The sequence below is a fragment of the Kryptolebias marmoratus genome, linkage group LG5, assembly GCF_001649575.2.
Source record: "Kryptolebias marmoratus isolate JLee-2015 linkage group LG5, ASM164957v2, whole genome shotgun sequence".
NCBI classification, from domain to species: Eukaryota; Metazoa; Chordata; class Actinopteri; order Cyprinodontiformes; family Rivulidae; genus Kryptolebias; species Kryptolebias marmoratus.
This window is the reverse complement of record NC_051434.1, coordinates 19,590,446-19,605,411: the sequence shown is the minus strand read 5'-3', so window position 1 is coordinate 19,605,411 and position 14,966 is coordinate 19,590,446. Positions and strand designations below refer to the sequence as shown.

The following is a 14,966-nucleotide window of genomic DNA, read 5'->3' as shown; positions in this document are numbered from 1 at the left end:
TGGGTAGTGACCGAAAGAACGAGATTGCGAATACAAGCGGCTGAAATGAGTTTTCTCCACAGGGTGTCTGGGCTCTCCCTTAGAGATAGAAGCTCGGTCATCCGGGAGGGACTCAGAGTAGAGCCGCTGCTTCTCCATTTCGAGAGGAGCCAGTTTAGGTGGCTCGGGCATTTGATTAGGATGCCTCCTGGACGCCTCCCTGGTAAGGTGTTCCGGGCACGTCCCACCGGGAGGAGGCCCCGGGGAAGACCCAGGACACGCGGGAGGGACTATGTTTCTCGGCTGGCCTGGGAACGCCTTGGGATTCCCCCGGAGGAGCTGGCCCAAGTGACTGGGGAGAGGGAAGTCTGGGTCTCCCTGCTTAGGCTGCTGCCCCGCGACCCGACCCCGGATAAGCGGAAGAGAATAGATGGATGGATGGAAGAGTCTAATCAGTGCTTTAAACTCCATTCACACAAGACGGGCCACATGGGAGGCAGTGATGGCTTCAGTGTCCAGGGACACTTCAACATGTGGCTGCTGCCAGGAATCAAACCTCCAACTCTCTCATTGGAGGATAACTGCTCTAACGACTGAGCCACATACCCTAAATATACTTTGCATCTTCAAAGTGGTAGTTAAATGAACTAAAATATATAATTCCCTCCCCTTAAAAATCCTTTTAAAATCTGTGTTCTAAGTCGACAGTCCAAGCTCGTAACATCCCACTAAACGACTTGCCTCGACTTTTCTCGGTTAAAGAACGTAGGTGATGATTTTGATGTTTCACTGACTAATTAAACGTTCACTTCTTGTCTCCGCCGGATACGTGCACAGATAAAAAAGCAGTTTGTAAAATTCCTGTTTAGTGTGATTTCCGGTTGGTTCTGGCGCTTTTTTTTCTGGACCGTCTCTAAAACAAAGGTGTCCTTGAGGTTCACATCGAGGATTCCTGCAGGGAGGAAGTCCCTTACCTTCCAGGTCGTCAATCGTCTTCTCCAGCTTGGCTACAGATCTTTCAGCAAACTCAGCTCTCGTCTCAGCCTAAGATGGAAGCAAAGAAAGAAAACGAAACTCCTGAAAACATCCAAATCTTAACAATAATCACCCAAGACGCGAAAGGTGGACCACGAGAAAAGCCATCGTTACTCCATGCTCACCTCTTTTAGTTTGTCGGTTAGAATCTTGATTTCTTCCTCGTACTTGTCCTCCTTTTGAGAGTACTGCGGTGAAAAGACAGCGTTACTCATAAACGGCTGAACGTCACACACAAAAACCGTCGAGGCTCTGGTTTATCACCCGTTTCGACTGTCACACATCAAGCTTTTCATCTCGGCCTACCTTCTCAGCCTGAGCCTCCAGAGACTTCAGGTTGTTGGTGACGTTCTTCAGTTCCTCCTCCAGCTCGGCACATTTCCTTTTTTAAAAAAAAAAAAAATCATTTCCAAGAAAGAACGGGGACCAAACAAAGGGGATAAAGACCATCAGTTTAGTTCAGGCCAAGGTGAACAGCTTTTTAAAGTGCAAATGTCAAGAGGTTAGCAGAAAAAAACGGAAGAAGCATTTAGAGCCTACGGCAGAACTCTTAAATAACCCTTTCACCTGTGAATGCAGCCAAAAGTATCTCTGCATGTCCGGCCTTTCTAAAAACACAGCTCTTAAGCAAATCAAACTGAAAAAGGCAAACCAGTGGGCTAATTACTCATCATTTTATGACAGTAAAAGTTCAGACTATCGAGCCAGGGGATATGTACTTTTTATGTTTATATTCCAGCCTGTGGTGATTTGGCTTTTTCTGGGTTTTGTTTTTGTATTTAAGTTCTCTGGTTTGTGTTTTGTTTCCTATTTTTAGTTATCTGGTTTTTGTTTTCTTCTTGGTTCATTTGGGTTCCGTCCTCCTCATGTTTGTGTTTTCATTTCACTCCTCCCCAGTCACCCTCTTTCAGTTCTCCTGCCACGCCCATCTCCACCTGCCTGTGATTGTTCCCATACACCTGAGTCCACTTACCATAATCATCCTCTGTACTTTGAAACCCGGTCATTTCTCTCCATTCCCCGCTGGTCCATTGATGTTTGTTAGATGTTTGATGTTGTCTGGTTGGTTGTCCTCGCTCTGTGTTTCTGGTTCTTGTCTTCTGAGTTCGGTTCCGTTTATGTATTTAAATTTAGTTTTTGTTTGTTTGCTGCCACGTCAGCTTTGTGTTTCCCTTTCTCAAACATGTCCTACAGGCATGAAATAATGCTACGTTTGAACCAATATTGAGCATTTGCTCAGTTTGTTGCTGCTCTGTCAACCTGTAACAACGGGTGTGTTGCTGGGCATGTGTCGCTGCATTCAGAGGCCTCGAGAGACCGTCATTCGCGGCGTAGCATGGGCGTTGTTCGGTTGAGAAAACAGCAACAAACTGATCAAACGGTGTCATGCAAAAAAAGTGTTGAGGTTTAATATTAGCCAATGTAGCGCTCTTTCGCACCTTTTATGATCTGTTTGAGAAAGAGTTGTCTTATGAACCTGGACAAGCCACATAAAACAGGCCCTTGTTGGCCTAGCCATTAGCCTAGCATCCTTTTCTTCATCCTCCGTGCTCTCCGTGTGACTGATAACTATGACTGCTATTTTTACCTCCAGCCAAGGAGGTTATGTTTTTGGTGGCGTCTGTTTGTCTGCCTGTGCGCAAGAATACTCAAAAAGGTTATGAACAAGTTTTTAGGAGACGTCAGACGTACTACGAGGAAAAGTGAGTGAATTTTGGTGGTGATCCAGTCAAATGTCAGGGTCAAAGGTGATCCTGTGCTTTAACTCTGCAGCAGTGTAACGTAGGAATGTCACACTGCACAGTGGACACCTCCTAGGTCAAGGATGACGCCTATTGATTTCAAGGTCATGGGGTCAATGGTCACAGGTGACCCCTTTGTTAGTGCCACACACACAGACTGGGTAAGGAGGACATTAATCAGAGAAACAATGTCCCCCGTCCCTGAGGGTTTTGAATATTGAGCAAGATGATCATTTTTACTTGACTGGAATTGAACGGGGCATGCAAATATACCCCCCTTTTGCGTTAATGCTGTTTGAATTGAAGAACTAAAACACTGAGAGAGGCACTCAAACCTCTGCCGGGGAGGTTCTGTTTTCAGTCGTGTTTGTTTGTCTGTCCTGTTAGCAAGATTATATAAAATAACTTTATAATGAACAGATTTTAGGAAATGTTGCCGTTGGTTTTGGGGTCGTTGAATGAATTTTGATGGTGATCTAGATCATGATCCGGATCGCACTGTTTTTTTTTATTGACAAGGGTTGCGCTCTCTGAGTGCTTCTAGTACAATTTGTGTTGTCAGAAGGTAAAAACTGTTTGACATCACTCCAAAAAAACCACCCAACAGAACCTACTCCTAATCTTATTTGATCTTTTGTAGATATCTAAACAAAGAAGTCGTGCTTACAGCTGTATCTAACTTATAACTGCCAAGCAGAGAAAGACAACAGGCTCAGACCGTCCACCACCTCCAGAAAATCTTTTTTGCCTTTGCCACTGCTTCATGGTCTGATCTCTGTCCCTTTTAATAGCCCTACAGGCAGCGCATTGGACACTCACGCCTCAGCCAGTTCTGCCCTCTCCTCCGTACGCTCCAGCTCTCCTTCTACAATCACCAGCTTACGGGCCACCTGGAAAAAAGCATCAACAACACGGTGCGCTCTTTGTTTTAGTGCCCGGCTTCAGGAACAACATAAAACAAGTGTTGGGGGAAAAAATGGTTATTTCATGAATAATGTCAAGCCTAAGAAGGTGAATCTCATTGTGCTCCCGAACACAACTGTATTTGCTATCGCCCGTTACCAAAAGCAAATAGCAGGTGATGATGTTTTTGCCCATGTCTGTGTATCTGCTACCAGAATATGTGTCTCATGAACCACTGAATGGGTTTTAATTAGACTTGCAGAAAGTAACCACTGGATGTACATCTACAACTGAATAACTTTTGGAGTTAGTTAACTGATCCAAGATGGCTGCCACAGCCATCTGACTGTAGCAAACACAAAAATGATTATAACTCAGTCAGTTTTATAAATATTGAACTCAAATTTGGGATGGTAGTAGCTGAGACTAACCCCCATCACCTATTCTGAGCTCTAACAAATTGCACAAGATTTGCCTTTAAAACATTGAGATTGACTGTCTGAAGCCCACGCTGCCTGTCTGTTAGCAAAATATCTCAAGAACCAATGAAGAGACTTTAATCAAACTTTTGGGAAAAAAAAAACACTGTACGAACATCTACAACTGATTAAATTTTGGACTAAATCCAATTAAAGATGGCCAACAGAACCAATCCACATTCATGAACACAAAAAAATGACTACAACTCAGTGGGTTTATCAACACTGAGCAAAAATTTGGGCAGTAGTAGCTGAGAGTCATTCATAAAACACATTGAGCTTGACATCTTGTAGTGTCACATAAAAGATTGTGCACAATGTTATTTTAAAGATTTAAACAAAATGGCTACAACTCTGCCAGTTCTCATCATAAGATGATCTTAGTTTTAAATTTGACTCAGCTACTACCACACCAAATAATTTGAGTTGAATATCTGTGAAACTGCCTGACTTGGTTAGCTGTGGAAGCCATCTTGAATCCGGTTGACTCGAAGGTTAATTAATTGTAGATGTACCATACATCCAATGATTATCGCATCAGTTTCTTTAAAGTCCATCCAGTGATTCACGAGGTATTTAGCTAACGGACAAACGCACGCGCAGTCGCAGGCGGTTACATGATCGCACGCCGCCGCGAAAGGCAGGCGAGTCAAGCTGCGGCGGAGCGCTCACCTCTTCGTACTTGCGGTCAGCTTCTTCTGCGATGTGTTTGGCTTCTTTCAGCTGAATCTCCTGGAGCTCCATCTTCTCTTCATCCTTCAGAGCCCTGTTCTCAATCACCTTCATACCTCTGCATAAAACAAAGCGTCGCTTACCTCTTGCTCAGTGCAGTTATTTTGTCACAAAGAGATAAAGATTTTTAAAAAGTGGTAATTTTTAGGTCTGAGCAACAAACGCAGTGTGTGGGCCTATGCTGATTCAGCAACTGTAACACACATTTAACATGTTTTTGAACAATATATGACATACATCCTACAGTGTACATATCAGTGTATGTATTATCACATGATATCTCTATCAAGCCATGGAATAACAAGAAGACTGCAATAAAATTGCTTCAATTTTTGATCTCAGTTTGGCTTTGACTGTCTACTAACAACCATGATAATAGAGTGATGATCTGACAATAGTAACATAGCCCTCCTGTCTCATCCCACTACTCACACGTGACCAAAGTAAATAAAGCATGACTGTTATCACAGTAAGACGTCACCTCTCGCTCTCATCAGCTGCCTTCTCAGCTTCTTCCAGTTTCTGTAGAGCCGTTGCCAGCCTCTCCTGAGCTCGGTCCAACTCCTCCTCCACGAGCTGGATGCGTCTGTTCAGGGAAGCCACTTCCGCCTCAGCCTGGGCACAGACAGAACCCAGGCCAGACCCATTCATTCAACCACTATATCAGCTCTACGGGTCTCATGGAGTAACACTTTTTAAAGAAAAGACCAAACTTTTCAAACTCCCCACACAGTCAGAAATGAGGGAACATAAAAAGTAAATTTTTATCCCTGAGGGAACAGTTTGGACTTATGTACCATCTAGAGTTGAATAATGGACATCACAGTATACTGATTTATATTTTAAACAATTCTTTTAAAGGCACCTTTTTGTTGATATAGCATTGTGAATACTAACATAGGATTTACTAGTGTTTCTATTTTTTTTCCTGATTTCTTTTAGGCATCTAACAACTTCTGAATACTTTTTGATATTTTAACTATTTCATACAACAAAACGTTCAGCCCACTCAGGAGATGGGTGCAATGACTTTTGTTTTTTGTAACTTTATTTACAAAAAAAAATCCCCATCAAATTACAGTGAGATCTCTTCAAATCCTTCAGCAACATTGTTTTCTTTGAAATCTACTTCAGCACAATTCTGCTAATGCTACTACCGCTAATGCTATTCTGCTACTGCTAGTACTACTACTGCTAAAGCTAATTCTACTCATGCTTAGTTTGCTAATGCTAATTCGATTACTGCTAATTACAGCAAAGCCAGGAATACTATTGCTAGTTCTTCTTCTAATAATGCTAATTTTGCTAGTGTTAGTGCTTTTCTAGAGATGCTAATTTTAGTTTAATGCTAATGTTCTACCACTTTTAACTAACGCTTTGTTAATTTTAGCATTTAGCTAGCTTTTACGATTTTTAGTTTTTAGCTAACATTTCCTAATTTTAGCATTTAACTAGCGTTTTCCTAATTTTAGCATTTTATCTAACTTTTTGTTACTTTTAGTTTTTGCTAACCATTTGCTACTTTTAGCTTTTAACTAGCCTTTTAATAATTTTAGGAATTTTCTACTTTTAATGAGTGAAATACAATAGAAACCCCCCCCCCCCATTTATGACTACTGTTGTTATTTTCTGTAACAAATGTGAAAATATGCTAGCAGGAATTCATGCATCCATCCATTTTCTTTGCCCACTTTCTGAGTACTCTTTTATTGAGAGTGTATCTAATATATGCATATAACACAGTCAGACACTAATCTTATTGTTATGATAGCAAATAACACGAGTCCCAGTGTAACACAGGAGTTTCTGCATACAAGAAAAAAATTGAATGTTTGTGTTTTTGGCACTTGATAAAGTGTAAAATGCAGCTTTTTAAATAACAACAGGCAAGTAAACATTAGAGTTTATTTCTCCAAGTTATGTTTGAATAACTGAAATATTTTTTGCTTGACTAAAAACAAAAAAGCTCTCTTGTAGACTTATGTTGCTGAAGTTTTGAGCTTCCTAGCTTTGGACTAAACTATCTTTGTGCTACAACTGTTTGTTCGGTGACAGCTGTGCTTTCTATATGGAGACATGACCAAAATTCTTTAACAGTGACCGAGGACTAACTCAGCTGCAGAATAAAGAAAGGCAGAGCAAACAACTGGGATGTTACATTTCCTTTCTTTAAGGCAGGGGTCTGAAACCTTTACAATCAACAGAGCAATTTCTGGCCCTTCTCCCCTGAACCACAACATATCCAAAGCAGCTCTAAACAAAGGTTATATAAACGGTACATATAAAAACTTCTGCTTTTTGCTTTATAAAATTAAAGAGATGTAATAAATGACTGACATTTATTGGTTTTTGTTACATGTAAAAACAAACTTAAGGACCAAAATATATCTTTTTTGCCTATACCCCACTGATCAAATTTAAACTGTGCAGGTTTCTGTGATTCCTGTCTATATTTGTGAAAAATGATTGGTATCCAACTTTGCAATGATAAAACCCTGATAAGTTAAAAGTGTTTGTTTTGATCCATGGATTTTTGGTATTGTGTTAAAAACTTTATTCTTCTAAAATTGAACAATACAACCACTAAAACTAGCCACATCTGTTGTGGTTATGAAGATAAATATTAGTCATTTCAGGGTTTTGTTTTTTTTTGTTTTTTTTTTTGGTAAAAGCTACAAAGTACCACAACAAGGGAGCCAAAGAGCCTCGTATGGCTCTAGAGCCGCACATTGCAGAACCCTGTTTTTAGGCTTAAGCCGGTTTAGTTGACAGTTCACAGGAGCCATAGTAAAGGTTGTTTAGGTAGATTTTTCTGCTTTGAAGGAATAGTCCAGTCAACTTTGAAGTGATGTTCTGTCAAATAGTTATCAGTAGTTAGTACCTTACCAGTCACAGAAAATGATGTATGGAGAAAAAGGCAAAAGTCTTCACCCAGGCTAGGCTAAAGGCTAACTAAACAATTTTTAAATCATCGTTCAGACTTTTAAAACCTTTTCTCAAACATGACTAACCGGTGTGAAAGGACGCTACATTAGCTAATATTAAACCTCTACCCTTTAGCTTGATGCTGTTGTTTAGTTTGCCACTGTTGGTCGAACCGAACAACATCCGTGTTACCACGTGAATGCATGGGTTTGAAAATGAGCGAATGCAGCGTTCTTTCCCACCGGTGTCTTGTTTTTGAGAAAAGAGTCATTTTAAAAAGCCTGAAAACCAGAAACAACTGGGACTCATTTGGCTAGCCGTTAGCCTAGCCCGAACAAAGACTTTTGCCTCTTTCTCCACGATCTATGACTGATGCCTTCGGCCGACGAGGTGCTAACTATTAGAATATCAGATGACTGGACCATCCTTTTAAAGTGGCAACTCCACCTAAACAATGGAACGCATTTCTTTCCAATTTGAGCGAACATCTTTCCCCAGAAGAAACGAACATAGCTGAATGGTAGACTGGGGACCACATGAAAGACTATCCACTGCTGTGCTGTGACCTGGACAGAATGAGTGACGAGCCTAAAATGGACTTGAACCATTGTTAGGCTTCCAGTCAAGGCTGAACAGGTGACATCATGGTCAAAATAGGTCTCCGAATCCCACCGACAGCTGTCGGGGCTCTCGTTCTCGGGGGGGCACGACGAGAATGGAATGTAACAGAGAGGCAGAGGATCAAACGGGCTTGGTGTGAGCGATGCACATTAAAGCTGGGATGAGGCCGTCAGCTCAGGACTCGCTCTGTATGGGTTAGGCTGTGTCGTCGCTACAAATACTACAATCCATATTGTTCTAACTAATGACAAAACTTTTCAGAAGCAGAAAAAAAAAAGAGCGCCGGTGTCAGTTTTATTCCTGTATTGTGACGCTTTCCACATATGCACTGTCTGCCTCGTCAACCCTTTAACTCCACTCGTTTCTCTTATGTCTTCCGGTAGTCACCATCCAAACGAGTAAAGGAATGTATTTTTGCAGTCTGTCTTCATGAGCATCTACTAGCTGTTTTATTAAGGTGTTTAATTACACTGTAAAACGACCCAAAACTATTTGAGTAGGTAAAGCTGTTTTCTGTGACTCAGAAACAGAAAACTTAACGTGTGCATTGGCGTTGACTTCCCTTTTGTTCTCATCAGGCTGAAGCCATCTTGTGTCTTACAGTGGCATTGTTTTGTTAGTTGTTTTTTTTTATGTTCACTCATGTCGAAGTAAAATTCTTCATCTCAGTGTTGACTTCTCCCGATCCAGTGATGCTAACAAACTAGCGTTTTTTCATTTTTCTCTAAAATCGAGGCTAAAAGCAGAGAGAGGTCCCCATTCTCTCCCGCGGCTTTTGTCCTCGTGAAGAGGGCTGATGCACTGAAGCACCCCTATCAGCCCGCTGTTCTTCCCGTTCTGTCGCCATTTTGGATTCGCTGCTTCCGATGCAGCTTCGAAAACCAACACATTAACAACTCAAAACCTGCCGCCTAAGTAGTGTCCTCTAACCTTTGGTTACAGTGCACGTTGGAGACGAATTTCCCCGAAAGTGAAGTCTTTTAATCTTCTCACCCGTTCTACATAAAACACTAGAAATAGAAAAAAAAAAAAAGAAATGCGTTAAGATCTTTCTGCCACTTGCAGCTCAGGAGTTATTTTCAATGCGACCTGTAGCGACTGTTTGCTTGAGGCTTACTCTCTAGTCTGCGTATCTGCCTACTTAGGGTGTCAGGGAGTGGCAAATACAGGTGTCCCACGGTGGCAGCTTTAACACTTCATCTTAGATTACCACGATGGCAAGTCTAAACTATAAATCGGTTTTATTGAATTTGAGCTGCGTTTCCTAGTCAACTACTTTTCCATTTGCACCTGTTCTACTCACATCAGCAGCCTTTTTGTCGGCGACCTCCAGCTTCTCCTGGGCATCCTTGAGGGCTTCGGAGTACTTGTCGAGCTCGTCCTCTGTTCCCTTCAGCTTCTTCTGCATCTGCAGGAGTTCGTCCTCATGCTGCCGGCACGAAACGGTCGACAGAGTCAGAAGGGGCCGCAGCTGAATGTGCGCCTGCTTATCTGATCCATTCATTTTTCACGACTCTTTTATTCATTTTAGCAGAACAAGTCACATTTAAAAAAGCAAAACGAACAAAAAAAAAAAAGACACTCTAAACACTGCTTTTGTTCCTAATAAGGAATGTCTAATACATGTTTCAGTCAATATTTGATTGTGAATAACTCCTGGATTCAGATCACATGTTATGAGAAATTCATAATTCCTACTTTTGATATCAGCACCCACCTGTTTGCTCCTCTCCTCAGCTCCTTTCTTGTCGGCCTCAGCTTGCTCGGCCCGGTCCAGTGCATTCTCCTTGTCCAACTTCAGCATGAGCATCTTTTTCTTGATGGCTTCCATTTTTGCTGTGGGAGAGCGTTCACAGACCACAAAAAACAAATAAACAAAAAAGAAAGACAAAGGGCAGTTGACCTGAGAGCCTGACGAACTGGTGGAGGAACTAAAGAAGAAGAAGTTAAAAACAGCCCTTTTATATGACAGACAACAGGACACGCCCACCTCCATGCCCCTCCACACACTCCTCGTGTCTGTCTCACTAGGATCCTAATCAGTTCCATGGTTCTCCTGTAGGAAGAAAAGTCACAAATCTTCTCCACAATAAGGCACAAACTGTTTGAGATACATCAGCGCATCAATGTATACTTAGCTAGGAAACTACAGAAGAAATTTTTGAAGGGTTCCAATTCAGCTAATACCTCTAACTTTCAACATATTAGACCAAGAACATCTTGGTTAAAATAACTTTATGTGCAATCTCACAAGATCCCACGCTCAGAGCATGTGCTGTGAATGACTCTCAGCTACTACCACAGCAAATTTTATCTCAACATCTGTTAAACTGACCGAGTCCTAGTCGTTTTTTTAGTTGGCTAATGTCGATTAGCTGTGGCGGCCATCTACAATTGGTCTAACTCTGAAAGCTAATCAGTTGTAGAGGGACATTCAATAATTATTTCCTGAAAGTTTCTTTGAAATCCGCCCAGTGGTTCATGAGATATTTTGCTAACAGACAGACAGGGTTGACTCCAAAAGCTAATGATAAACTGAAAAAATCTTGCATGATGAGTGGCACTTGGAGTATGTGTTGAGGACGACTCTCAGCTACAACCACATCAACTTGGTCAAAGTGTAAGACTCAACCAGGTCATGATGGATTCAGTGATGTTTTGGTAGAAGGAGACTATGATGGGTGTCAGGGCTCTCGCTGTCTTTGGTCCAATCTCAGGGCTTTATAGACCATGACCCATACCACTGACTATATATTCTCGTTTCCAGGAAATGTCTTCTCTTAGGTGCAAACCAAAGAACTTTGGTGCTGCTCACCCTCTCTTACCCAACCCTATTAGAAATGATCAAATCATTCTGATCACTGCACTGGCTGTATTTGGACAGTGGTGGGTATCCTGTTTAAAATTCCCCTTGACCAAGACACAGTGGTGTGCCCGGGCAGAGGGGTTGAAAAGTTTCAGGAGTAGGAGGCTGACCAACCACTGGGTGAAAAAATGAGAAATTAAGAAAATCAGAGGTGCATTTTCCTGGTATTTGGAACAAGGCGGGGAGGGTGCTTGAAGAGACCAAAATCAGCAGTTTTTCAGGAGAATTTGTGAGAATGTTTGGCTTTTTTTTTTTTGGAAGGACTGGGAGAGTTTTCAGAAAGTCAGATGGAGAACTGATTTAGCCGAGACAAGGAACTATCTCCAAAGGCAGTAAATCTGAAGGAAGGAAGCTTGTAAAACAGATCTGAATAAAAACAGATTGACTGGAGATTTGAAATAGATTGTCTCGCCGTTCTTTTAGGTTGGTAGAATCCCCTGAACTGAGAGGAGAGGTATATCAGATGTGCAAAGAGCTACTAAATAGACTAAATAAACAGGCTTCAGGAAATGAATGAATGTTTGATGTAACGCATAATGCAACAAAACTCAACCATGGTTACTACAGTCATCCACTGCCTGGAAAATGACCCAATGTCATGCCTCCAACATCGACCAATCAGAGGATAAATGACAACTCTTGTCCAATCAAGAGGTGGTGATAACACTTGCTCAAAGATGGTGGCGCCCCTGGATCAACAGAACAAACTTGAGGAGAAAAAAAAAAAATCACCAGGGCTTTCCCGGTGAGCCATCAAAATATACAATTGTAAAACATTCAAAACACAACTTTAAGAAACTTCAGATGTTTGATTTAAATCCTTTTGGGTGAACACCCCACATGTCCAACTCAAGGCTCGTGGGCCAGATCCGGCCCTTGGTGACATTTCATCCGGCCCGCAACATTTAAGTTTTATTAGATCTGACCCTCCAGTTTGGGACAGACTGAGTCTCCATCCCTTCTCATTTTGCTTAAAAAAACTGATCCTATTTAGTGAGGTCTTCTCATGACAGTTACTTTGCAGACAAGAAATTGAAGTTTTAAATTCCCAGTAACATTTATTTTGCCATGAAAAGAGCAACAAAGAGCATCAAATGGGACCGATCAAAATGTCGATAAACCTGCAGCCAATAAAACATGTCTGGTGTCTGACTTGGGTTAATATGCATCAAAGTAACAGCGAGTTTCCTTTAATATACATAGTTTTTCCTGTATTTTCCTCTTGTTTTAAAGTTAATGTTAGCAGCTGAATGCTTGTGTTTTATTATTATTTTAGCTGTTTTAAGGGATAGTGATGAAATGTATTACTAAGAAAATAATGTAAAATCTAATAATAGAGAGTGAGGCATAAGAAATGAATGCTAATGATGTCTTTTTTTTAAGTTTGATCTATTTTTCATTAAAGCATGTTTGCTATACATTCTATATAATAAACCGGTAATTACTGTGTATTTGGCAACACTGCTGCCAGGCTTGCAACGAGGCGAGCATGTAGTCTGGAGCATGGAAACAGTTCCATCCAAAATGGAGAAACACGGACGTTTGATTGGACTAACAGTGAGGTTGGGTTGCTGCTACATGTTGAAAAGGGTGAGCAGCACAAACAGCCCTCTGCAATTATTACTGTTGATCTACACGTGCAGAACAGTTATTGACTGCAGCCGTCTGTGGTGTGCATGAGCGATTTTAGATGTTGAGACTTCCTTTAAAACACAAATGGGAGGGTCTGAAAAGTTCCACTCTGAGCCCTGGGTTCAGAAAGCTCCGGTTTCAGAGGAAACGAGCGCTGCTGTCGTGTTCACGAACGGCTGAAGCGCAGCAGAAAATCTACTGCTTCACTCAAAAACAGCATGTAAACGGTCCCTTATAGGCAACTCATAAGCAGAAATTATGATTTGAGTGATAATGTTTGGGACATTATAGAGTTGGAAAAAAAACAAAACATGAAATGTTAAACTTACCGGTCAAGAAGAAGTTTTGCAAAAGCTGCGAGGGTTTGAATGCATTTAAACGCTCCGGTTGGTCCCAGATATTTATTCTTGACAGTCGTCTCACTCAGCAGATTCACTCTTGTGTTGCCGTCTAAGCATCTTCTGTGAGATTCTACGCTTGTCTGTCTCCGCCATATTTGTTTACCTGCACAGACTACGGCCAGCCTAATGTAGGCCCATTGCGTGACTCGAGCTTCCACGTCCACGTTTGGCCGATTCAGTCAACGGCTTCATTTTCGTGGCATGTGGACCTGGATTTCAGAACTGCGTATCAATATATCTGGAAAACTACTAAACTCTTTCAAGCTGCACCATTTGATATAGCTCAGGATAATCACATTTTCTGTTTAATTTTACAGTTTGCGAAGAGCAGCTTAAGGCTTTTATTTCATCTGATACGCAAAGTAACAAAGGTTGTGAACCAGAACGAACACAATACAAAGTGACACTTGTGTTAGGGTAGGGTTTGGTATGCCTGCCTGGTAACAGTACCCCAACACCTGACCTGTAATGACTATTATGGGATCTCTCTAAGGGACGGATTAGTAACAGGACCACCGGGGGTGAATATGTCACTTATTCCCCTGTTGGCCCTGACAGAGGTTATTAATAACCTTCTTTTGGCTGACATTGTCAAGAGGATTAAAATAATAGACTGTGTCTGCAGCACATGTAAGCAGCCAAACATGAACGTGGTGTAAGACCAGGAAATAGTACCACTACTGAAGTTTTCAATGTTTTTAGCAGTTTTATACGATTAGCGACTGTGGTTATCTGGACAACAGACATGTACTGTAAACAATCCAACTTTCATAAACTTCCATTGTACCTGAGCTTTAGCTTTTCTCTTTCTAACAGAACTGGCAAAATGATGAGATCCATGTACATTATTTTCAAGGCTTCAGCTCCGTCATCTCTCATCAGAAGATGATCTCAGTTTAAAACTCAGGTCGATGCTCAAGGAAGGCTCGGCCTTAAACGGATATGAGCAGTGGCCTGATGTGTGATTTATTACCTCCATCTTTGCCTTCAAATTTCACAGTGATTAAAAAGACCAGATATGCAAACTAAATTAACAGATTTCCCAACTTTACCGAAGTTTCAACCTAACACTTTGTTAGTACTTGTTAGTACTTTGTTAGCGCCCTAACCCTTATGATAGCTGGGTGATGGCAGGCCTATACACTGCCAGTGTGAAGCCCAAATGTTACCAGTTTCTATGAGCTTTAAACCTAATAAGGCTGGTTTTATCTTTGTTACTTGAACAAACGGCCAACGGCTCCAGTTGGCAACGTTGAATGACTTTCTCTTCTAGAGTAACCAGCTGGTTTGATCTGAGAGACCTTCAGAACAACTTAATGCTGAAGAGAGTTACATTATTTGACTTAACAACAGGATCTGCTCATGTGTGTACATGTACTGCTCTGTAAGTCTGCAGCACACTGACCTATTATTGATCAGATATATGGCAGTGGGCCTTGCTTTAAACATCATTGTAAAATCAAAGGCCCATCCATTAAGCATCAAAGTGAAGCCTTACACCGAGGTATAGATTTTATTAAAGCAAGGCACTGACCTCATCGGGTTTTGATGAAACTCCTAATTTTCTTTGGTAAGAGTTTTCCACTTATGTTGCTGTTTGTCAAAAATTGAAGAAAAACAAAAGAGTAAATGAGAGCAGTTTATTGGGAAT

General features: G+C 41.3%; 1 protein-coding gene across 1 annotated transcript in view; it reads right to left on the bottom strand.

Moving 5' to 3' along the window:
• LOC108244469 (tropomyosin alpha-3 chain) overlaps window positions 1-10,355 on the bottom strand; it is a 14,784-nt gene extending 4,429 nt beyond the window's left edge. The window contains exons 1-8 of the mRNA XM_017430705.2: window positions 10,134-10,355; window positions 9,720-9,845; window positions 5,352-5,485; window positions 4,811-4,928; window positions 3,576-3,646; window positions 1,321-1,396; window positions 1,140-1,202; window positions 954-1,023 (exon numbers count right to left, since the gene is read on the bottom strand). Coding sequence (XP_017286194.1) covers window positions 954-1,023; window positions 1,140-1,202; window positions 1,321-1,396; window positions 3,576-3,646; window positions 4,811-4,928; window positions 5,352-5,485; window positions 9,720-9,845; window positions 10,134-10,247 — 772 coding nt within the window. The 5' untranslated portion in view covers window positions 10,248-10,355. The remainder of the gene's footprint in view (window positions 1-953; window positions 1,024-1,139; window positions 1,203-1,320; window positions 1,397-3,575; window positions 3,647-4,810; window positions 4,929-5,351; window positions 5,486-9,719; window positions 9,846-10,133) is intronic.
• Between the last annotated feature and the right edge of the window lie 4,611 nt (window positions 10,356-14,966).